General features: G+C 43.2%; 3 protein-coding genes across 6 annotated transcripts in view; 1 reads left to right on the top strand and 2 right to left on the bottom strand.

The window, feature by feature from the left end:
- Window positions 1-154: 154 nt before the first annotated feature.
- On the bottom strand, window positions 155-1,050 carry Ncbp2as2 (NCBP2 antisense 2 (head to head)). The gene has a single exon (XM_057763479.1). The coding sequence runs from the start codon at window positions 914-916 to the stop codon at window positions 617-619; it is 300 nt and encodes a 99-aa protein (XP_057619462.1). The 5' UTR covers window positions 917-1,050; the 3' UTR covers window positions 155-616.
- On the top strand, window positions 1,050-23,528 carry Ncbp2 (nuclear cap binding protein subunit 2). 3 transcript variants are annotated; one of them, XM_057763477.1, is made up of 6 exons: window positions 1,051-1,208; window positions 4,338-4,519; window positions 6,239-6,377; window positions 6,778-6,845; window positions 22,994-23,051; window positions 23,151-23,528. In XM_057763477.1, exons 1-5 carry the CDS (start codon window positions 1,131-1,133, stop codon window positions 23,001-23,003), a joined length of 477 nt encoding a protein of 158 aa, XP_057619460.1. In that variant the 5' UTR covers window positions 1,051-1,130; the 3' UTR covers window positions 23,004-23,051; window positions 23,151-23,528. The 3 variants fall into 3 exon arrangements, with proteins under 3 accessions (XP_057619459.1, XP_057619460.1, XP_057619461.1); XM_057763476.1 differs by lacking the exons at window positions 22,994-23,051; window positions 23,151-23,528 and adding an exon at window positions 8,227-8,455 and having other exon boundaries at window positions 1,050-1,208; XM_057763478.1 differs by lacking the exons at window positions 22,994-23,051; window positions 23,151-23,528 and having other exon boundaries at window positions 6,778-8,215.
- The window catches only part of Senp5 (SUMO specific peptidase 5), a 36,098-nt gene continuing 22,539 nt past the window's right edge, over window positions 10,567-24,125 (bottom strand). For both annotated transcript variants that reach the window (XM_057763475.1, XM_057763474.1), the window contains 4 exons: window positions 18,134-18,271; window positions 16,295-16,378; window positions 15,041-15,091; window positions 10,567-14,277 (listed from right to left, as the gene is read on the bottom strand). In XM_057763475.1, the coding sequence (XP_057619458.1) occupies window positions 14,167-14,277; window positions 15,041-15,091; window positions 16,295-16,378; window positions 18,134-18,271 (384 nt within the window). In that variant the 3' untranslated portion in view covers window positions 10,567-14,166. The remainder of the gene's footprint in view (window positions 14,278-15,040; window positions 15,092-16,294; window positions 16,379-18,133; window positions 18,272-24,125) is intronic.

Raw genomic sequence — 24,125 nt, 5'->3', positions numbered from 1 at the left:
GTCTCTGAGTAGCACAGATGCTGTGAAGAGTAGTGGGGGTGATCAAGACTAGAGCCCTGGAGATACGTGCCTGGGCTCCTCACTCTGCAGTTACTCGAAAAGTAGCCTCCATCCTCACACGAACAGAGTTTTAAGTCAAAAACCACACAGAATGTAAGAGCAAATATCAACAGACACTTAATGTGTTAACTATTAAGTTAGAAGATCCTTCAGACTTATCAATCAGCTTACACATTTAATCAAAGATTGTGGCAACCTCAGGGTTAGCATTCCATCCACCATCTTCCCTGTTATTCTGCTCCAGACGTAGATGCAGCAGCATTCATTCAGTTTCAGTTCCGCTTGTAGAAAGCAGGCCATGGTTGGCCATGGCTCTTAGTAGTGCAATGTTCTGGTCTAGACTCTTTTATCCCTGGTGACCTTCGGGGTCTTTATGTCCTGCCAGTCACAGGACTAGCACATGTCCATTTGAACGTAGGCATCTGCATGTTGACAATCCGAGTCAGGATTCGAAGCCGTGCATCGTGCCCGAGATGACTCCTGAACGTTAAGGTCGGTGTAGATCACTGAAGGGAGGAGGGGACGTGACTTCGGCCCGGCAGAGTGCAGTCTGTGCTTACACCTTGGCGCCCGGGCCCTTCCGATGACCTGGGGGTGGTCCTGGACGCTCTCGGAGGCCGCGGCGGAGTTCCTGAGTGAATGTGTCCTTGAACCTCGCGACGCGGCGCCCCAAGGAGTCCGGGGACTGACCCGCGAGGGCTCGCAGGCGGCCGGCTGCATCGCGGCCGCGCAGTTGTAGCTGCAGCAGGGCGAAAGCCGTGAGTTGCGCCGCCCGCCGGATGGGCCGCGACTCGGACAGCCGCTCCACCAGCTGCGGGTTGTGCAGCAGGACAGCCAGCAGCCGCCGGAAAATCATCGTCCTCCGAGCGCCCGGGAACCCGGAGCCCGCCGCGCTCGCCTTCCTACCGGCTACACCCGACGACGGACAAGTCGGCGCCTCCTGATGACGACACAGCCGCGGCAAGATTGGACCCGACCACGTCCGCCCACTGCAGCACGCCGCGCACATTTCCGTTTCCGCCGCCAGGTTCTTCCAGCGGTGGCCGCGTAGTGGTTCGTGTCTTCGCACCATGTCCGGTGGCCTCCTGAAGGCGCTGCGCAGCGACTCCTACGTGGAGCTCAGCGAGTACCGGGACCAGCACTTCCGGGTGAGGCGGCCTGGCCACGAGGGAGGCAGGCCTTGGGTTCGAATGCTGAGGAACGGTTTGCACCTGTCTTATTGTGTCTTCCTGCCTGTTTTGTTGGGGTCCTAAAGTGCGAATGGGGTCCTAGCGGTGTTTGGGTATCACTGAAGCCCTTTAGCTCCTAGGGAACCTGAGACTTGTTTTAACATTCTCTTACTGCCGCTGCGGTGACCAGCACTGATGCAGGGAGGTTCGGGTGTGGTGGCTGTGGATGGACTTGTCCTGCTTGGGAAAGTGACTGTAATGAAGGAGGTATCCCTGCGATGGCTCCGTACATTATTGCCGGTTTTTGTTTTTTTTTTTTTTTTTTGAGCCAGGGTTTCTCTGTAGCTTTGGAGTCTATCCTGGAACTAGCTCTTGTAGACCAGTCTGGCCTCGAACTCACAGATCCCCCTACCTCTGCCTCCTGAGTGCTGGGATTAAAGGCGTGCGCCACCACCGCCCGGCACCGTTTTTGATTTTAATAATCAGCCAAACACTGCCGTTTGGCACTACAGCCCTTTGTTTTGTAAGACAATCCTACAAAGTGGGTAGTAAGTAGAAGACTCAAAGTTGAATCCTGTTTTTGCTGTCTGTCGGGCATCGGAAATAGACAAGCCACACGAGTCACATCAAGGTCTGGACGACAAAATCCAGTACAGCCAATGACTACACAGAGAAACCCTGTTTCACAAAACGAAAAGGAAATTAGCCTAATTTGAAAACGTCTCCTGTGTGTCTGGTATGAGTTTCTGCCGCTTTTTACAGGTCTCACTACTTTGAACAGTTCCACATTAATACCTAACTGTTTTCCATCTGAAACTTCCTGGGCAAAACCAGGAAAGGACTCTTTTGTCAAAAGCCTGTAGCTCCCTTCAAACAGTAATAATTTCTGTCATGTGCATTTTCAAGTGTCTTCTAAATGCAATGCGTCAGGGCTGCACTGAGTGGGAAATCACATTACGCTGAAGCAGTAGATTGGATTTTACTTGAGGGAAAAGAGCAGCAGTACAAAGTGAATCCGCTAGCCCGGTGTGGTGGGGACATCTGAAGTCCTCAGAGTGAATCCGCTAGCCCGGTGTGGTGGGGACATCTGAAGTCCTCAGAGTGAATCCGCTAGCCGGGTGTGGTGGGGACATCTGAAGTCCTAGCTGTTCTGGAGACTGGGGCAGGAAGATCACAAGTTTGAGATCCACCTGCACCTGTACGAAGAAATGTTGAAGTGATTGTTTTCTCTAATGGCTCGTCTAAAGTTCTAAAACCTGAGGCTCATTTGGGTTTTTGGTTGTTTGTTTTGGGGTTGTTTTTTGATACAGGCTTTCTCTGTGTAACCGCCCTGGCTGTCCTGGATCCCCCTGCAGATCCACCTGTGGCAGACTCAAGAATGCTGGGATGAAAGCATACGCCACCCATCATCCAGCGTTATTTGTTTAAGCACACCGTGGCTACTGTTCCATACACCTGTTCAGACCTGCCTTGATCTTAAGGCAATGCTGCACTGGGGATATAAGACCAGAATTTTACTTTATTTTGCTTTTTGAGACAAGGTCTCACTTATAGCCTGGCTGACCTGGAACTCATCATGTAAACCAGGCTGGCTTTGAACTCATCAGAGGATTAAAAGAGTATATACCACCATGCTCAGCCCAAAACTAAGTTTGAATTCTGGATATAACTCCTGTGTTTTTTCCTTAGGTGAAACTGTTTTCCCTCACATGTACAATGGGAATAATACATTAGGACATACTACATCATAGTTCTGAGAATTAAAGAAAACTTAAATGTAGCTTTCTCACCTGAGGCCTTTGTGCCTTCACAGGGGTAGGCAAAATCACTTGCGTATTATAGCTCCACATTCTTCCTTTTTAACACTGTAGCTAGGAGGGTCAGAGAGATGGCTTAGAGGTTAGTGTAGACTGTTCTTCTGGAGGACTTGGAGTCCGTTCCCAGCACCCACATGATGGCTCACAACATCTATAACTGATTCCAGCTGATCTGCTGCCCTCTTCTGGTCTTCGAAGACACTAGCCATGCACATGGTACACAGACATACAGGCAGGCAAGACACCAATATGAATAAAATGATATAACCAAACAAAAAACAAAAAAACTATAACTTGGGAGATGGGTGTGATAATCCATTCCTGTTACTGAACCTTTGGTGAAGGTAGTAGCATGAATGTCAGGAGTTTGAGGCCAGATTGGGCTATGGTCTTATCTCAAAAAGCAAAACAAAGTAACTGGGCTACGTAGACATAGCTCAGTAGGTAGAACGCTTGCCTAGCATGCAGGCAGGAAGCGCTCAGGTAGATCCTGAGCTGTACATAAACCCAGAGTGGTGAATGCCTGTAAACCCAATACTTGGAAGGTGGAGGCAGGAGGATCAGAAATTCGGTGTCATCTTTGGTTACATAGTAGGTTCAGAAAAGCCTTAGCTACATGAAACCCTGTCTCAAAAGCAAAACAACAAAAAAAGACTCACCTTTTTTGTTTCTTTTTGTGGGGGAGGTGCGGTTCTAGACAGGGTTTTTCTGTGTAGCTTTGGAGCCTGTCCTGGAAAGAACTCGCTCTGTAGACCAGGCTGGCGTTAGAACTCACTTATACCCACCTGCCTCTGCCTCCCATGTGCTGGGATTAAAGGCGTGCACCGCCACCGCCCAGCTTCAGAACTGCCTCTTATAAGGGCAAGGAGTATGTCAGGAATCAGGATGATGAAAAGCTTTAATTTCCAGATCAGAAGGGGCATCTGCGTAACTTTAAGATTGTAACTTTAAGCAGACTCTAGAATTTAGTTTTGTGTGTTATGCTTGTGGAGGGCACAGGAAGTGTCAGGAAGTGTCCCTCACTCTTGTTTCTGCTCTGCACTGTGGACTCCAGGCGAGGCTGGCCTCAAGCTTCAAGGAGACTGTCCCATCTTACAGCCCCATCTCCTGTAGGAGTGCTGGGATTGCCCGTGCAAGACACCACATCCAGCTTTTCACTAGGAAGGGTTCTGGGGTCAAGCTCAACTGTCAGGCTTGCACAGCTGGCGCTTTACTGGCTGGGCATCTATAGCCCTAAGCACATCTCTTTTGAGGTTGTAATGTTTCACGTGGTCTCTATTTGAAATTCTAGGGGGACAATGAAGAACAAGAAAAATTACTGAAGAAAAGCTGTACATTATATGTTGGAAATCTTTCCTTTTATACAACTGAAGAACAGATTTATGAGCTTTTCAGCAAGAGTGGTGATATAAAGAAGATCATCATGGGTCTGGATAAGATGAAGAAAACGGCCTGTGGCTTCTGTTTTGTGGAGTATCCTTCTAGGGGCTCACCGTATGGCCCTGGCTAATCTGGAGCCTGTCCCTCCTGGGTGTTGTTTTTAAGGCACTAACTTACTATAATCCTATACTTTTCTCTCAGTTCTTCCTGAGTCATACTCTGTGAACTGGGAAACTGATAGGTGTTCTCTGTTCAGAAACTTCACAGATGAGTCTTTAAGAAAAAGTGTCTAGGGGGCTGGAGAGATGGCTCAGTGGTTAAGAGCATTGCCTGCTCTTCCAAAGGTCCTGAGTTCAATTCCCAGCAACCACATGGTGGCTCACAACCATCTAAAAATGAGATCTGATGCCCTCTTCTGGCCTGCAGGCAAACACACAGAATATTGTATACATAATAAATAAGTAAAATATTTAAAAAAAAAAAAAAAAGAAAAGAAAGAAAAAGTATCTAATCCCAGCACTCGGAAGGCAGAGGCAGGTGGTCTCGGGTTCCAGTGAGTTCCAGGACAGCCAGGGGTATACAGAGAAACCCTGTCTTGAAAAATCAAAAGGCGTTCTAGTCGGGTGTGGTGACACACACCTTTAATCTCAGCACTCAAGGCAGAGTCGGGGAATCTCTGAGTTAGAGCCCAGGACAACCTGAGCTACATGGACCCTGTCTTGCACGCCCCCCCCCCCCAAAAAAAAAAAATAAGAATCCTGTGATGTTGTTCAGACTAGCTCTCCACTCCTGGGCCAAAGTCCCCAGGCAGCTGAGCATAAAAAGGCCCATTCCACCACAATGTTTGGTGTCTGATTTTGGAGCCCAACACATTTCTTTCATTCTTCCCCTAGACATAAAGGACCAAAGTTTTGTACCCTAGCAGCAGTAACATAAAAGGGTTCACAGGGAAGACAGGGGAAAAGATAAAAAGGCCTTAAGAACCAGAGTGTTTCCATTTGCCTGGCAAACATGTGCTCAACATTCTTACTAAGTTACAAAAGCAAGCCCACTGTTGCTCCTTGGTTTTGCTCTGTCGAGCATTCATGGAACAAAAGTCATTAAAGGCCTGCTGTTTGCTGGGCATTGTCTGTGTCAGCTGGGATTTTACCACATGTTGCAAGTCCAGTGTCAATTATAATTGCTTAAGTCGGTAATTGGGATTTTTTATTTATATATAAGCATGTCTGTGTTTATGCATGATTTTCCTTTTTGGTGTTAGTGATTCTTAATTTTTTTATTATATTCATTTTATATTTTTATATGGGAGTGCTTTGCCTGCATGTATGTCTGTACTACGTTGCATATTTGATACCCTCTGAGGTCATAAGGCAATGTCAGATCTGGGAACCAACATATAGATTCTAGGAATTGAACTCAGGACCTCTGGAAGAGCAGTCAGTGCTTTTAACCATTGAGCCATCTCTCCAGCCACTCCCACTCCCCCATGCCATTGTTTTTGTTTTGAGACAGAATCTTGGCATGAAGTCCAGGCTGGCCTCAAACTCACAGCAATCCCCCTACTTCAGTCTCCTGAGTGCTAGGATTATGAACATGAACCACTATGTTCAATTTTATCATTGTTCTTGCATAAGAAGTTTGTGGTCCAAAATTACATTGACCATATTTTTCTATTTGCAAATCAAAACATGAACCAAATAATTATTTGCAGATATATAGGAAATCATGACTGACATAGTCTGGACAAAATGTCGTTTACCTGTCCTTTCTGTGCTCTTAAGTGCTGTTGGTGTCCCTTAATGCTTACGTAAGATACTACTCGAGAGCAGACGCGGAGAACGCTATGCGGTACATAAACGGAACCCGTCTGGATGACCGGATCATACGCACAGACTGGGATGCAGGCTTTAAGGAGGGCAGGCAGTATGGACGTGGACGGTCTGGGGGTCAGGTATGCTACAAGGGCATAGCTAACCTGCCTGGAATTCCAGTTGTCAGTTTGTGGTTATTCCTTGTATGAGCTTTTGCTTTTGAGTTTTGATGGGATTTAGGGGGTTTTCCTAAGACATCTGGCATCAAACTTGAGATCCTCTTGAAATCACAGATAGTGCACACCAGGACCAATGATAAGGAAATTTTAGACTTTGAAATATTCTGTACATTTAAGTGTTACTGAACTCAACTCATGCTAGGGGCCCTCCTCCTGCCACAATGCCTACAACAAAAGCAAAATACACTCGTGAGTATTAATGTTTATGCCCTGTTTGTTCATGGACACCCGAAAAGGTTTAACTATGCCTGGCATGACTAGGATTAACAAACATCCCACGGTGTTTTTTTTTTCAATTAAGGTTCGAGATGAGTATCGGGAGGACTACGATGCTGGGAGAGGCGGCTATGGCAAGCTGGCACAAAAACAGTGAGTGGTGAGAGCCCCAAGTACACAGCTCACTCTGTTGATGAACATTACCCAAGGTCTGATCAGTATCTCTGTTGCACTGGAAGCCACTTCTGGTTTTCCTCTGAACTATTAAAGACAGAATCCAAAAGAATGCCTTTAATTCTAGTCTTATTAGGTTGATTTTTCTGTTACTAGGTCAAACCCATAATCCTGGGCAACAGACTCACTCAATCTGTGCCAATTAAACTGTCAGCCGGATACCACATGTCCTTTAGGGAGATTGGAAAATGTCAGATTTGACTTTACAAGTAGGTTGGTAATCTTCATGGAAAGTGAAATGATTTTAAGTTTGCATGTGTATTGCTGAGGTTTTGCTATAGTCTGTAGCTTTGCTCTAAATTAGGAACAAGTGTTTGTCAACTGGATTTGCTTTTTATATTGAAAATATAGTTGGCACAAAAGTCAGCCTTAAGTTGTCTTGTCTGCTTCTGTGCTTTGTATGTCAGGACTTGAAGTGTTTACTAAACACATTCCACAAAATTTACAAATGTTTCACTGACAGTTTAAAACAAGAAACAACCCCCCAAAACAAACAAACAAACAAACCCCCAAACCCCAAGGACACTGTTGTGCAGAGAGCCTCTGCTGTCCTAAGGAGCGGGGGAAGGGGAAGACATTGTCAGTAGGCAATGGGATGACAGTTCAGACACCGCCTTGACATGGAAACTGCTCTTGGCGCCTTAGGTTATTTCTTCCTGCTTTCAAAATGACCTTCGAGTTAATCGGGCTTTAAAAAGGGGCTTCAGCCAGGCCTATAATCTTGGCTATTTGAAAGGCTGAAGCAAGAAAATCACAAGTTCAAGGCCAGCCTGGGAACCTTTTGAGTCTGCCTCAAAATAGAAACAGAAAATGGGCAGGGGGAGATACAAGGCACAGTGGTTAAGTACTCATGTGAGTGGTCCTAGGTTTAGTCCTCACGACTGCCTAAATTATTCAAGAGTTTGCGAACTGGAAGTGTTTAAGAAAAGCCTCTTCCAGGAACTGTCTGGTTTTTTGTTTGTTTGGTTTTGGGTTTTTTGAGACAGGGTTTTCCTGTGTAACCGTCCTAGCTTTCCTGGAACTAGCTCTTGTAGACCAGGCTGGCCTCGAACACACAGGGATTCACCTGCCTCTGCCTCCTGAGTGCTGGGATTAAAGGCGTGCGCCACCACCGCCCGGCCAGAACTGTCTGTTGTCCTTTTTCCTTCAAATCGTGCCTGCCGTGCTCTGTGCATTCATAGTAAGCTGGAGGTCTTTAGAAAGGGAGTCTAGAAAATTTTGCATTTTCTTTCTAATATTGCATATGAATAATTTTTCATGATTAAAGGGAAATCTTTCATCTGTTATTTTTTTTTACTAGTTTTTCAAGGTTTGTGCAGAACACCTTTGAGACTGCATTAAAAATGGTTTTCTTGGAGCTGTGACAACTATAATGGAACAACTTAGGAAGCAAACACTTAATGAGGAGATACTTGAGTTTTAAAATAAAGCTTTTATACTGTAGTTTGAACTGTTTATCTTTTGTAGTAAAATATAACTTAGATTTCTACAGTTTTATCTTCTGTAACAAGTTTCAATAAATTTAGCCCAACTTATTCTGTGTATACTTCCTTGCCTATAAAGGACATTGTTTTGGGGCCCCTGTGTTCTGGAACAGAGTCTGAATAATGTACAGAATTGGTATGTCCGCTTCAGAGCGATACTTGTAACTGCTATGGCAGTGCATGAAGGGGAAAGGTGGGCACCCTGTGAAACACAGGATGCACCAACCAACCACTACTGAAGGGGCAGTGCAGAGAGGCTAGTTGTCCAGATAATGGACAGGAAAGAAACGAGGCTGAATTAGGATAGTTCTTGGGCTTGAGGATGCTAATTCCGACGGTCTCTTTTCATACACTCCTTTGTCTTAGGGTTTCTAATGCTGTGAAGAGACACCATGACCACAGCGACTCTTAGAAAGAAAAACGTTTAATTGGGTCTAGTTTACAGTTTCAGGGGTTTAGTCCATTGTCATTATAGCAGGACATGGTGGTATCCAGGCAGAATGGTGCTGGAGAAGGAACTGAGAGTTCTGTATCTTGATCCATAGGCAGCAGGAGACTGTTCCGCAATGGGCATAGCTTGAACACAAGAGACCTCAAAGCCTGCCCCTACAGTGACACTCTTCTTCCAACGAGGTCACACCTCCTAACAGTGCTGCTCCCTGCGGGGTGGAGGGGGCTATTTTCTTCCAAACACCACACTCTACTTTCTTATTTCAGGCATAATATCTGAACTATACCCCATTTTAATCAAAGAAAGTGAGCTCTCAGAGATGTATGCTAAGCTTGGTGTGGTGACACATGCCTATAATCCTAACACTTTGGCGACTGAGGGGGAAAGACCAGCTAAGGATGGAGCTCAAAGGCACAGCCCATCTATCCCAGACAACAACAAAAAAACTAGAAAGCCCACAGAGACAGGAAGGCCGGGTGTGTGAATGAAGAATGAGCAGCCATCCTGGGACCTGAATCATTAGCTTCCTGTGTACTGTAAGCTGAGGTAGAAAACTTGAGACTTGGTTTAGAGTTCTGTTACCTGATATGGTGGTTAGACACCACATGTGGCTACTTAAAAATAATAAAATCAGGGCTGGAGCAATGGCTTGGGGGCACTTGCTGTCTGCCAGAGGACCTAGTTCCATAGGCTCCAATGCCCTCCATGAGTATGACCGCATGCATCATGGTACAGTTACATGCAAGGCAGAACACTCCTAAGTAAACAGTAATGACTCTTAGCCATACGGGGCCATGCACATCTTTAGTCCCAGCTCTAGGGATTAGAGATGGCTCAGTGGTTAAGAATACTGCCTGCTCTTCCAAAGGTCCTGAGTTCAATTCCACATGATGGCTCACAACCATCTGTAATGAAATATGGTGCCCTCTTGAGGAAGAGGACCTGGTCTTGTCCTCATCAACTTAGACCATGAAACTCAATATGGACAAGTTCAACAGAACCGCCATATATGGGCTGCCCATGCCTGCTTCAGCATTGCCAGGGCATAAATTTCTTTTTTTTTTTTTCTAGGGATTAGTGGGAGGCAGAGGTAGATGGGTCTAGAAATTGAGTTCCAGGACAGCCACAGTCATACAGAGAAACCTTGTATCGAGAAACCAAAATAAATGAATGTTGTAATTCTTTGCTGATTTGAGACACTGTGCTCTAGGTATTCCTGGTTGTCCTGGAACTCACCCTGTAGATACGGTTGGCCTTGAACTCAGATCCTTCTGCCTCTGCCTCCTAAGTGCTGGGATTAAAGGTGTACGCCACCACACATCACAATAAAAAGAATAGTCGGGTAGTGGTAGCATAGGCAGATCTCTGTGACTTCGAGGCCAGCCTGGTCTACAAAGAGGTTCTAGGACAGCCAAGACTATTAAACAGAGAAACCTTATCTCAAAAAAACCAAAAAAGAAAAAAAGAGAATTTGAAGCCCGAGTTTTCAGTGACACCAAGCACACTGTGCTCAGTAGCCGCACGTTGGCCGTTAGCTGTGGTACGAGACAAACTTGAGCATGCCCATCCAGAAGGGCTCCTGCTGCACTGCACATCAGCAGAGTAGGGAGGAGGCTTCCAGCGCCACTGTTCTTCAGAGCCTTACCACTGGAGACACTACGATAGTAGCCACCTAACAATACATGTTACTCAACACGAGAACACATGTTTATAAAGGCATTTAGTTTATTTTTCAAAAAAATATTTTGCTAGAAGGGTTGAGTACTGACTGTAATTTTACATGATCATAATCTTTCAAGCGAACAACTTGTCTAGGTCTGCTTTTGTAACCCCAAATATAATAGCACTTCTTGGGTGCTATTCCCCAGATCTTAGGTTATCTACCAGCCAGGAGGCAGAGCCTAGCACACAGCAGAAGTTGTGCTGTATAACTGTTGATTAACCTGGTCTCTTAACATATGAAGCAGAGCAGATAATCAGTGTATTTAATGTACAGTATTAACTCACTGTTTCTCACCGTGACCCACTCAGACCCCCATTGTTTCTAATGCGGGGACGGAAACAGTGAACCACAATGGCAGAGAAAAGGGACAACTTACATTAGGCAAGTACTGGCTGTGTCCCCAGTTAGGTCTGTTACTGTTGTACTCCAACAATAAGTTCAAGATAACCATGATATTCATATTCAATAGTAAACACAGAATACAGTGCAAAGCCAAAACGCACTGTGAAATTATTGGCAGCAACTGCTTTTCTCTTCCTTGAGCAGCCAACTGAAAGTTAATTCTCATGATTGCCTAAGAAAACTAAAAGATGCATTAAATCTATATTCATTACTAGAAATGTAACAAAAGGAAAGAAGCAAATACAGCCAGATAAGTTTGCCAGGAGGACTGGGCAGCTTATTGAAGGCTCGTCATATATGAATAGCTTTAAGTTTGTACAGGGTTTACATTCATCCCAGTGACATAAAGTCTGCCTACTTTATGGGCATCAACAGTTCAGCGCCAAGCCAGTGACAGCAAAGCATTGCTGTAAACATCAAGACAAAACATTCTGCAATCTAGGACTTGAAAGCTAAACAGAAGTTTACATGTAATCACAAGAGGAGAAAGAGCAACTATGTATTCTAAAACCAAGGCTCACTAATGCCAGAAACAGACTTAGAACATACTCAGAACATCCAGCATTGAGGCTAAAGCAAGCTCAACAGTCCATCTGAAGATGCTGATCTTGTTAGAAGGGAAAGAGTAGCTACTTAGACCTGGACAACTGAGTCTCTGTTCATTCCTGCATGCTTCTGTGCCGACGTGACCATTTCTCAGACTGGAGAAGTGGCAACTCAGGCTCTGGACGTTAAGATTCTCCCAGGCATTGAAAATACTAGTGCGCCCATGTAACCCAAACGTCAGGGGGCTGAGGCAGAAGGACTGCAAGTTTGAGGCCAGCCTGGGGTAAACAAAGACCCTATTTCAACAAGATTCTCGAACACAACTGTAACTTCTCCATGAAAGGTCTGTTATTGGGGAAGTGAGATAATTCCTCACAAGATTTTTAAAAGTTGGAGACATTTTGAGTCAATCATCTCATCGCTGGCTGAAACAGTATAGGCACAGCAACAAAACTCATGCTATAAATTTTAAAGAAGTTCATGCTGGTGTAATTATGTCTGAAAATCTTAAGACCATATCTTTAGCTTGGTGACACAGACCTATAATCCTAGCATCTGGGAGAGGACTGGGAATTCAATGTCATCTTGGCTACATAAAGAGTCTGAGGCCGGCCTGACACTTGAGACCCTGCTCCCCACCCCTTCCGTGAGGTCTTCAGGCAGGCTGGCCTGACATGGTGACTGTAATTCTAGCTCCTCGGTGTCAGGAGTATAAACAAAGCCAGGCTTAGCCACAGAGTGAATTCAAGACCAACGTAGACAATTTCATGACACCCTGTCTCGAAATTCAAAAAGCACAAAGGAGGCTCAGTGATAGAGCACTTGCCTAACACACAGTCCCCAGAACCACAAGAACAGAGGAGGTTTATCTTCCTCTAACTTTTCATCATCCCCAGTGGTGACACAACCTTTACCTGTGACAACATAAAGTGCCTCTACTCTCTTTTAATGACAGGAAGCACAAGAAATGCTGACCTGGTTTTATGCTTAGGCCTTTTGAGGCTGGGTGATTAAGGAGAGGAGTGAGCTAAGGCTACTGCCCAGGGTCCATACTGCTATAGAGGGTCAACCCTTACTGCAGCAGTAAGCCCTGCTCAGACATTTTACCTTTTTTGTTTTTCAAACAAAAAGAAGAAAACTGTCAGTTTTCTTCTGTCATTTACTTGGTATTTTTCTCCACAAGTTCATTACTCTTGCCTCCTTCAATTCAGAAAAAATAACTAGTTAGGCTTACTATGCATCTTACTTATTTTCCTTTAAAACACGTCACAAAAGGCCAGCCTAAAGATGCAAGATCACCACTTTCCTCCTAACAGAACAGCCTGTCCCCAGAGGATGGAGTTAAATAAACAGGCAGTTTTTGAGTACGGGATTCAGATTATTCTTACAGAAGCCAAAAGAGCCCTTCAAGATGCTGAGCCACCAGAGAAGACTAAAAAACATTCCTCACGTGCTCTCCTTGAGACCTCGGTGTTGCCTCCCTTCTTCTCCCACTATGTGCAAGACCTCGCCAGTCTTCTACTCTGAATGTTTGTATCTCAGACACCTTAAAGCAGAAACATTTTTGGTAAATCTGCAATACCTTGGAGAACATGGGAGGCAATAGAGAGAGGTGATAACTAGCAAATTACTTTTATGAAAAGCCTAATTTTCATTTAATCATTGGTTTGGTGGATGCTAAGTTTTTTTTTTTTTTACAAGTCAAACCCAGAAAAAAGTTTAGCATCCCAAGAAACCTTTATGAGATTTAATCCATTATTATAATTCTTAAGACCAAAATGGAAATCTTACTGTAGGGTATATTAGTATGCACCTGTATTACCAGCCCTGGGGAGACAGAGACATGATTGGCCTGAGTTCCAGACCAGCCTAACTACTGTGAGTTCTAGTACAGCGTGGGCTACATAGTGAGACCTTGTCTCAAAACAACAAAACAAAACAAAAAAAACCTTTCTTTAAGGTAACTGGCCCCCAAGGATGCTGCTTTTTTTTTCTTTTTTTTTCTCTCATACCTTAACTCTTTTCTCAAATCAGCACTGTGCTTGCGAGCACTGTGTCCCTAAGCAGAACAGTCCCGTCTCCCCTCGGAAGGAAGGCATCTCATGCTCAGAGACTCATCTGAGGGACATCAGCAAAAGGTGCCGCTCATTTAAGTAAAACATGACTGGCTTTTTCACAACCACTCCTAGCTACCCCTTTATGCCATAGGAAACATCTATTCTGAGCTACACTGTATCAAAAACATCTTGCATTTTTAGGTTCTGGGGTTAAATTTTAAACCTGTATTCAGTTCACATCTAACTATGTTTCAAAAGCTGCACCAAATCTACTAGGCTTTTTTTTTTAATACTCTTTACTGCATGCTTTGTCTATATGCATGCGTTTGGATAATAAATATATTAAATATGGGAGGGATGTATGGAATCCATAAAGTTAAAATGAAACTAAACCAAACATTTAAAAAAGTACAAGATAGCAGGAGAAATGAAGAAGGGCAAAAATAAATTTGAGGTAACAATAGTGGCCCAACACCACCAATCTGAAATACCTGTAAAAATTCACTAAGTGTTTGGAGATTCAAGTAACAAACCATCTGCTCCAACATGGCCAGCCTTTCAGAGTCCCTGCTGAGTCTCAGTCCAGGAGCCGGCACTCGCACAGCTCCTTATAGATCCTCTTCCGTACCCGAGGCATGTCTTCTTGAGAAAACTGGAAAGGCTGCTCTAGGGCGAGGCACTTGCAGTACTGCAAAAGAAAAACAAAAAAAATGCTCTGTCCCAGAGACACCTAGATGGCTCGTGTACAGTGCTTCCACTCACTGCCTCGTACACGTACACACACACACACACACACACACACACACACACACACACACCTAAAGTTAGGTCTGAGGCTGCAGAGTAACGTGGGTCTTGTGAAATCATACTGTTTTTGTTTGTTGTTTCTAAAGACAGGGTTTTTCTGTGTAACAGTCCTGGCTGTTATGGGACTGTTTGTAGACCAAGCTGGTCTTGAACTCACAGAGATCTGCTTCCAAGTGCTGGAATTAAAGGTTTATGCCACTAAGTCCAGCTTGAGAATCATGGTATTTTAGAACACTGACTTCCAATGAGAATCAGCTTTCCAAGCAAGTGGACAGCTAGGCATCCTTCCACTCTGCCCAAGTACAGTTTGCTGAGCCTGTATGCCCTTGAACCTCACAGGGAAAGTAACTCAAGTTTCCTTATAAACCCCCAAAATTCATAAGGTGTGAGGTGTACAGTGAGGCTACCTCCCAAGGTCTTTGTAAATCTCTGCGTTCATGTGTCATTTTATTCTCCTATAAATACATGTCCTCCTCTGACACAGCTTCCTAAGATCCCTTGCGAGTCAGTTCTTCCTAAAGGTTACATCCGCAATACAGCAACAAAGGGAGAGTGTTGTCTTCCCTAACACCGTAAACAACAGGACCACCGTTTCTTCTCTCAAGACAAAACAAGCAGTTCACATACTGTAAAATAGTGTTTACCTGGAGCACAAAGACTCCACAGTCACTGTCATTTTTCTGTTGTGGAATACACTGAAGAGAAAAAAAAGATGATCATTAAAATAGACCAGGTGTCTCTCCACATAGAAAACTGCTCCCATGGGTAAATGGGAGTACTACTCCCAGATAACTAATCTATACCTCTACTGTTCAAGTACCTTAATAAGAGAGGCCACATGTAAAGACCTTTCAAGTGGCAACCACAAGTTAAATGTGGGAAATGAGAAAAACAAATTTAAAAACCACTTTAAAGACCTAGCTATTAGTTGTGCTATCAATTCAATGACAATGAATACAAGTGGCCCTGAGGATCAGAGCATACGCTAGTGCCCAGTGCTCATCCTCTGTGCTCCCTGGCTGTGATGCAATGAAACCAGACGTCCCTTGCCATGATAAACTATATTCTCCAACTGAGCCACAATTAGACCCCCCCTCCTTGTCAAGGATTTCATCACAACAATGAAAAAACAATTACCTAATTAAATTCCTTTTTATAGCCTTAACTTTTTTACCTCAGATTATACAATTCTGCTGTACTCTTTTAAGTAAATCATAAAGGCAAAGAATATGCTTCCAAAAAACTGGTTACTGCATCTAAGACAGGAATATGGAAGACTCTGGAAGAATGTAGCATACCTAGACGAGCTAGATGGATAAATCAGTAAATCAGACAATTTTTAAAAACTAAAATTCTACAAGTTCATTTCTTATGTAAATTAGTATGTAGGTTATTAGGAACAAAAAATAAAAATTTAAAGATTAGTATTTGGTTCAGTTAAAAGATGAACTAATCTTGATCTTTTGGGCTTAGGTTCAACATTTGTCAAAACTCTGCCTATAAAACTGGGCCAATAACCTAGATAGACCTGAGTTCAAGGACCTACCTCTAACAATAGTTCCAATATCCAGTTTTCTTGTGTATGTAATAAAGTCGCCTCTTAACCCTAAAGAACTGCCTGCCACACAGGTTGTAAGGATCACATGAGATCATTATAAGGAAACAGCTGGAGGGCTGATCTGCCTCAGGGCCTCCAATTAGAACACCACACAGTTACTAACTACATCAAGGATGACATGATTTATAATTCTCAGCAAGTTCTGGGAAACAGCCTCATGATGATTAAGTACTAAGATTTTACTCTGATTGGCCTGGACTCTTCAGATCTCCCAGCAGGCACCGCCCTTGGGCCACTGTCCCCCTCACACACGCTAGAGTCCCAGCTGTGTCAAACTTACCTTTGTAACAGCAGTCTGCCAACCCTGAAGAAATTCAGGTCTGTTTTTTTCTCTGGCTTCAGTCAGCAAATACTTTCTTATATTCTAGTTAAAAAGAAAGCACAACAGACAAGTTGTTCCATTAGCTGGTGAAAATATGGAAGTTGGCCAATCAGAAAGGAAGGAAAAGCAGCTGCAGTCTGTACAACCGCATGGCACTTGTGTTAGTTTCCAGCTGGAACTGTCCTTTAGGCTCCCACTCACATCTGGACTGAAGTAGGCACTCTAGACTTGACCCTCACTTTATGAGGTCAACTTGCTACATTTGAAACCTTGTCTTATATTTAAAGACAAGAAAAACATGGCAGAAGGCATTAATAACTAAAGTTAAAGAACATTCTGGCTCTCTTGTCTATCTCTCAGGCCCTTTCCCAACCCTTAACTCACTTGGAGAGGTGCAGCTAACCATTTTCTCTGGGTCTACCACATGTCTGCTAACTTCTAGACGCAAGTTTTACTCACTCACTTCGTGGTATGGTGAGCCTGGACTCTCACTGAGCTGTAATTCCAAATCTGACAGACACAGATTTTGTAATACAATTAAATTTATCAAGCGGTTCCTTGGTGTTTTCTTCTTCTTTTGTGTAAGAAGGCCTTCCCTACTCCATGAATGAATAAAACACTTTCTATATTTTATCCAAGATTTCATGGTTTTTTTGCTTTTGAGATAGGGCTCACTATGTGGCCCTAACTAAGTTAGAATTTAACAAATCTACTTATCTGCCTCCCAAGCCCAAGTATTAAAGACATGGAACACCGTGCCCAGCATGTTCATGTTTTCTATCTGTAGTATTAATGCAAGCCTCTGTATTTTTCCAAATAGCAAATTTTGCCAGCTCAACAATTTGTCTTTTCTCAATTTTACCATATACTAAATTCTACACACACACACATACACACACACACACGAGACACGATTATTCATGGATACTTTAGAGTGGATGTTCCAATCAGTCTATATTCCTCAGCTGACATAAGTAACATTTAATTTTAAAAGTTTGATAACATGCTTTGACATCTACCCGAGGAGTCTGTCTTCACTGTTTCAGTTCAAGCTCATGCACATGAATTCTTAGACCATCGCGCCTTTCACACGTCCGTTAGTGGGCTGGGTTTGTAGTTGAGGGAAGAGTTTGTCCAGCATGCACAGCACTCAGATTCCTTTCCCAGCACCGTATGAACCAGATGTGGGGACACACACCCAACATCTTGGCACTTGAGTGCTAATAGCAGAACCAGGAGTTCAAAGATATCCTTGGCTACATAGCAAGTTGAAGGCCAGCCTCAGCTATATTAGACCTCCTCTCAACGCCAAGCATGGTACCGTACACTTATAATCTCAGGACTTAGGAGCCTGGTAGCTGGGCTGTCTGTAACTCCAGTTCCAGGGTACCCGACAACCTCATGCAAGCAAAACACCAATGCACATAAATTTTTTAAAAAATGCTGAATCCAGCCAGGTGGTGATGGCTCACACCTTTAATCCCAGCACTCAGGAGACAGGCAGGCAGATCTCCGAGTTCACAGGCAATTTGGTCTACAGAATGAGTTCCAGGACAGCCAAGGCTAGACAAAGAAACCGTGTATGGAAAAACAAAATAAATAATAAATAAAATGCTAAATCCAACTAGGGCACGCCTCTCCAAAGGGGGCCTCAGATCTGACAGCTTGGTCGCCTGCCCTGACAGCTGTCCTCTCAGACTGCGCAGCAGCGGCTGATGTCAGCTGTTCTGTCTAGAGCTATGATCTGTCATGGTCAAGCACAGATTAAAAATTAAAATAGGCAGAATAGTAACTTACCTCTACACAAAATTTAAAATGAATGCCTTGGGAATCATAAAATGAAATAATTCGATTGGAGAGCGTCACAGTAATGAGAGACCAGTGGACTTCCAGGTGGATAGGAATCAGCAGAAGGCTCTTTTTAAACAAATCCACCTGGTGAAGAGAAAGAGCCATCACCATAGAGCCAACGCCATTATCCATCTACTGACCTTTGACCCGCTAACGATCATAAAATGGGGAAGTGGTAAAGCAGAATGTGAACAGTGTCTCATCTTAAACGCCATGTTTGTAATTACTAAATTAAAATGCTCAAAAGTAAGACAAATAGAAAAATATTATTTTTCACTTAATGTACAAAAACTAGTTTGGTCAACTGTCTGCTATGACTTAACGTATTTATTATTACTATGAGGACACACATGCATAATGCGTGTCAGAGGACAACTGTGTGCAGCTGGCTCTCTTCTTCCACCTGTACGTGGGTGCTGGCTTTTGTTTTAGAGCACTGCTAGGGAGCCGAGCGTACACTAGGGCTAGTATTAAATAGTACTAAAGACAACAAAAGTTTTAAAAAGTAAAGATCATGCCGGGCGGTGGTGGCGCACGCCTTTAATCCCAGCACTCAGGAGGCAGAGGCAGGTGGATCTCTGTGAGTTCGAGGCCAGCCTGGTCTACAAGAGCTAGTTCCAGGACCGGCACCAAAGCTATAGAGAAACCCTGTCTCGAAAAACCAAAAAAAAAAAAGTAAAGATCATGCAACCTCAAGCAAATCTGTTTAAATTCAAAGATTGGTTCTTTTCTTTTTGCTTTATCTGTTTTACTTGCTCTTTTATGCCGATTTCTTAAGAGTGTAACATGTAGGAAACAATAGTACCTACCTTATGCAGTTCTAAATAATAAGAGAACAGGAATACACATACTAATGTGTTTCAGCACACTTGAACCTTGCAGTCTCGGCTCCAATGTTAAAATGGACAAAACTTGGGCTGGAGATGGCTCAGTGGTTACAAGTACCTACTGCTCTTCCAGAGGACCCAGGTTCAATTCCCAGTACCCATATGGCAGCTCACAACTGTCTGTAACTTCAGTTTCAGGAGATCCGACACCGTTACACCAGTGCACATACAATAAAGTTAAATAAATCATAAAAAATATTCTTTATAAAAAATGGAGAAAACTTGATAACACTATACACCTTTAACTCAAGTAAATCCTTAAAATCCTAACCTAGGCAGTGGTGGATACCTTTAACCCCAGCACTTGGAAGACAGAGGCAGTCAGATCTCTGTAAGTTCAAGGCCAGCCTGGTCTACAGAGTGAGTTCTAGGACAGTCATAGAAAAACTGTCTCAGGGGGGCTAGAGAGATGGCTCAGTGGTTAAGAGCATTGCCTGCTCTTCCAAAGGTCCTGAGTTCAATTCCCGGCAACCACATGGTGGCTCACAACCATCTGGATTGAGGTCTGGTGCCCTCTTCTGGCCTGCAGACATACACACAGACAGAATATTGTATACATAATAAATAAATAAAAAAAGAAACACTGTCTCAGAAAACAAAATTCCTAACATGCCCTTTATATCCTAAAACACTTCTTTTATAATCTAGAAAAATTGCTATTCCACTCAAACTTCCAATGGATGGAGATGGTAAAGGCCCCTGCCCACAGCTGATGATCCGAGTTCAATCCAGAACCAACACTGTAGAAAGAGAACTATCTAATCTACATGGGAAGTAGAAAAAGACAAGATCTCCTGAGTAAATTGGGAGCATGAGGACCATGGGAGAGGGCCTAAGGGGAGGGGAGAGGAAAGAAGGGGAGCAATAAAATCAATAATAATAAAAATAAATAGATAAGGGGGCTGCAGAGATGGCTCAGCGGTTAAGAGCATTGCCTGCTCTTCTAAAGGTCCTGAGTTCAATTCCCAGCAACCACATGGTGGCTCACAACCATCTGTAATGAGGTCTGGTGCTCTCTTCTGGCACCAGAATATTGTATACATAATAAATAAATATTAAAAAAAAATAAATAGATAAACTTCCAAAAAAAGAAAAAAAAAAAAGAGCTGTCCTCTCTGGTCTCCATACCTGAGCCATGCCATGTGGGTACCCAGACACACACACATAATAAATTGATGTAATTAAAAATTCCAAAGGATAAAGTAGTAGGCAGTCCATAAACACCTATAAAAAGTGAGGTAGCGGTGCATCAGCACATCAGTAATCCCAGAGTTGGGAGGTGATAGCAAGAGCTGTGCAAAGTCACCCTCTGCTGGCGGGAGAGGCCCTGTCTACGAAACAAATAACACGAAGTTGGGCACAGTGGCGCGTGCCTAGAGTAGAATAACACACATTTAAGACCTGCCTATGTAACTACCAATTCCTAGCTCTAAGTAAAAGTTTGGGGCCATCAAGATGGTGCAGGTCAAGGTGCCTGCTGTGCCTGCTGACTAGTTCTGACCCTAAAGGGGAGAGACCCTGGTTCGCAAAGGTGTTCTCTGCCTTCCTTGTGCTGTGGCATGTATCACTCCTTTCCTCGACTGCTTTTCTGTCTTACTGTTTGAGAGTCTCGTACTGAGTCAGAAGCCATGCGTGGTCCTCGTGCATGAACTGTGAGCATCTTATCACCTCCCTGCTGCCACCTTTTATTTTTATTTTTCTTTGTTTTTTTAATATAAGTTTTTAAATTTTTTCTTTTAAAAGTGTTTTTGCACCGGAGCAGTGGTGGCGCACACCTTTAATTCCAGCACTCGGGAGGCAGAGGCAGAGGCAGAGGCAGGTGAATCTCTGAGTTCAAGGCTAGCCTAGTCTACAAAGCTAGTTCCAGGGAAAAAGTTTTTGCATGATATTTTATTCTGGAGTACCATGTGGAGGTCCTAGGGACCAAATTCAGATAGGGTTGGTGGCAGGGCCCTTTGCCTGATGGGCCATCTTCCTGGCCCTTATTTTCAATTTGATTCATAATAAGAGAAGAATGTCTCTACAACTTTCTAGTGGCCAAGTATATGATCTGTTCTTACAAATATCCCTTGGGTAGACAAATAAATAAATGAAGCTGGTTTGGATGGCAAGTTTATGGCCAGCTTGGGTACATACATACTGTATATCTACATGGGAAATAAAGGGGAGCCAGAAACCCCACAGCTAGGTCTGGTCTTTAAAAATAACCTTTCAAAAAAAACTAAAAAAAAAATAACCTTTCCCCCCACATTTTATTTTTTGTATTTTATTTTTTGTTTTGTTTTTGTTTTTGAGACAGGGTCTCTCTGTGTAGCTCTGTCCTGGAACTCATACACAGACCAGACTGGCCTCAAACTCTGCCTGCCTCTTCTTCCCCAGTGCTGGATTTAAGATGTGCTTTACCATGCCTGGCTTTCCCCCAATCTTAATATTTATATATAGTGTGTGGACAATGCATGTCACAGGTCACGTGTAATCAGAGAACCATTTCAAGAGCGAGTTCTCTCCTTCCACAATGTGGGTCCCAGGGACTGACCTCAGGTTGTCAGGAGCATCTCACTAGCCCACATACTCTCTTTTGACGGGGTGTACTGATCTATTAATTATATATCTATGCAGTTCTACTGAATGTATTGAGTTTGTGAGCTTACTTATTGTCTATGAGGGTTACTAAATGAGAGACATCTGCCACTAGCGATGTATTTTTAAAAGAGATTTATTTTTATTAGTATGTCTGAGTGTGTGTATACAAGCATATGCATTTGTATTAGCATGTGAGTGTAGATGTGTGAGAGGGTCAGAAAGTACGATGTAGACAAGGCTATCCTCCAGTTCTCTGGGATCCACATGCCTCTTATTCTGAGTGCTGGGAGTTTGGGGATTAAGGGCAATTTATTTTCAAACATTCATTTTCATACTGTTTTGTTAATTTCTTAGCATTTAGCATATGATTGAAATATTTTTTTAGTTATCCTAGTTTGAGAATTCCGAGAATAGAATAATTTATTTTCACTTAACAAAGTAATGATTATTTTGCAACTATTTTCTGTGACCGTGGCCAATGGTCTCTAAGCAATCATGACTATATAATGACCCTAAAGATGGTAGTGTTTAGGAGTCAAGCGTTTTATGTCTCACAAAAAAACATGTCCTGTGACATGAATTATCCACACACACAAAAAACTTCTATGTGTTGAGTGTTTTGCCTGCTAAAGTGTACTACATCTGTGCCTGGTGCTCACAGAGGCAAGAGAAGGTACCAGACATAGAAACCAAACCTAGGTCCTCTGCAAGAGCAGCCAGGGCTCTGGACCACTCAGCCATTTCTCCATCTCCACTAAAAATAATCATAGTAAAATGAAAAGAAAACATTTAAGAATTAATGGCATGCCTTTAATTTCTGGCTTTGTTAGAATTTTGTCAGTTTAAAATACGTTTACTGCCCAGTGGCAGTAGTGGTAAACGCCTTTAATCTCAGCACTTGGGAGGCAGAGACAGGCAGGACAGTTAGGGATACACAGAGAAACTCCATCTCGAAAACATATGTGTATATACATATACACACACACACACACACACACCATATATACATATTTACTATAAGAAACAGTGACACAAATCCATAAGGTTTACCAATGACTTAAAATTCCATGAAGCTGAGGTATCAATTTATTTGAGAATTTAATTTTACTAAAATTAGCAATCTCACCGGGTGGTGTTGGCGCACGCCTTTAATCCCAGCACTTGGGAGGCAGAGGCAGGCAGATCTCTGTGAGTTCGAGGCCAGCCTGGTCTACAAGAGCTAGTTCCAGGACAGGAACCAAAAGCTACGGAGAAACCCTGTCTCGAAAAATTTAAAAAAAAAAAAAAAAAATTAGCAATCTCATAAGCATCTTTTTACAAATCTTTCTTTTTCCAGATTTCTTTAAAATAAAGACCTAGTGATTGGATCATCAAAAAATTGAAATGAACATTTGGTAAGTTTCAATATATATCACGACAACTAGCATTTTACTGTGTATTTTACAATATGTTTAGTGGTTTGCTAAATATAATCTCCTTTATTCTCCCAACAGAGTAAACCTGTAAACTCCTCTACAGAGGGCCTGACTTTCAGGATAGTTAAGCAAGTGTGCTCACATTACAGCCAGTTAAGTCACCAAACTGGAATATGAATTCTAGCTCTCTTAGATTTGTATACTTCAGACACTGTACTTGTTCTAAAAATTATTTCCAAGTCTGGGGATATGGCTCACTTGGTAAAGTATTTGCCTCCAATCCGCAAAGCCCTGGATTCGATCCCCGGCATACATAAAGGAGATGCTGTGCTCACACTGGGAACTGCAGCAGTCTGAGGCAGAGGCAGAGAATCGGGCATTCAGTTCAACCTCAGCTACGCAGGAATTCTAGGCCAGCTTGGAATGTCTAAATAAAGTAATAAATCTTATTTCCATCGACTTAAGAGTCGTTCCTGGTTTGGTTGGCTGGCTGGTTGGAGACACGATCTCACTGTACAGCCCTGGCTGGTGTGGAACTTGCTATCAGACTAGACCTGGCCCTGAACTCACAGAAATCCACCTGCCTCTATCTCCTGAGTGCTAGAATTAAAGGCACGTGTCACCTTGTCTGGCTTCTTTTTAAAATAACAACAAGAAAAAAAAGAGTTTCACATAGCTCAGACTAGCCTCAAACTTCTGGTCTTTCTACCTCCACATGGGCTTACAAGTTCAGCTAGGACTCACGTTCATTACTCCAATCCTCCCAGCCAGCTTAAAATGTGAGAAGTACGCCAGGAATGGCGGCACACGTCTGCCTAGTGCTCAGGAGGTCCAGGCAAAATCGTCAGGAGTTTGAGGTCAGCTTTGGCTACAGATTGAGCATCAGAATAGCCTGAGCTACATGAGTCTGAGGCCTTTTGAAAAGACAAATGAAAAACAAAATTATTTCTATATTTATTATTGGAGTTTGAATTTACTGGTAACTGTCAAAATAGCAAAAATCTACTCAAGAGGCTTCAAAAGTGTTTCCACTGAGGCGTCATGAAGAAAACC

The sequence above is a fragment of the Chionomys nivalis genome, chromosome 3 (genome assembly GCF_950005125.1).
Source record: "Chionomys nivalis chromosome 3, mChiNiv1.1, whole genome shotgun sequence".
In the NCBI taxonomy this organism is placed as follows: domain Eukaryota; kingdom Metazoa; phylum Chordata; class Mammalia; order Rodentia; family Cricetidae; genus Chionomys; species Chionomys nivalis.
This window is presented reverse-complemented; position numbering and strand designations above follow the sequence as displayed.

Excerpts from the sequence above, each read along its gene's own strand:
- Ncbp2as2 (XM_057763479.1), bottom strand. The coding sequence starts at position 916 with ATGATTTTCCGGCGGCTGCTGGCTGTCCTGCTGCACAACCCGCAGCTG.
- Ncbp2 (XM_057763476.1), top strand. The coding sequence starts at position 1,131 with ATGTCCGGTGGCCTCCTGAAGGCGCTGCGCAGCGACTCCTACGTGGAG. Across the intron at positions 4,520-6,238 it reads TGTGGCTTCTGTTTTGTGGA|ATACTACTCGAGAGCAGACG; the intron begins GTATCCTTCTAG and ends TGCTTACGTAAG. Across the intron at positions 6,846-8,226 it reads GGCAAGCTGGCACAAAAACA|TTTTTCAAGGTTTGTGCAGA; the intron begins GTGAGTGGTGAG and ends TTTTTTTACTAG.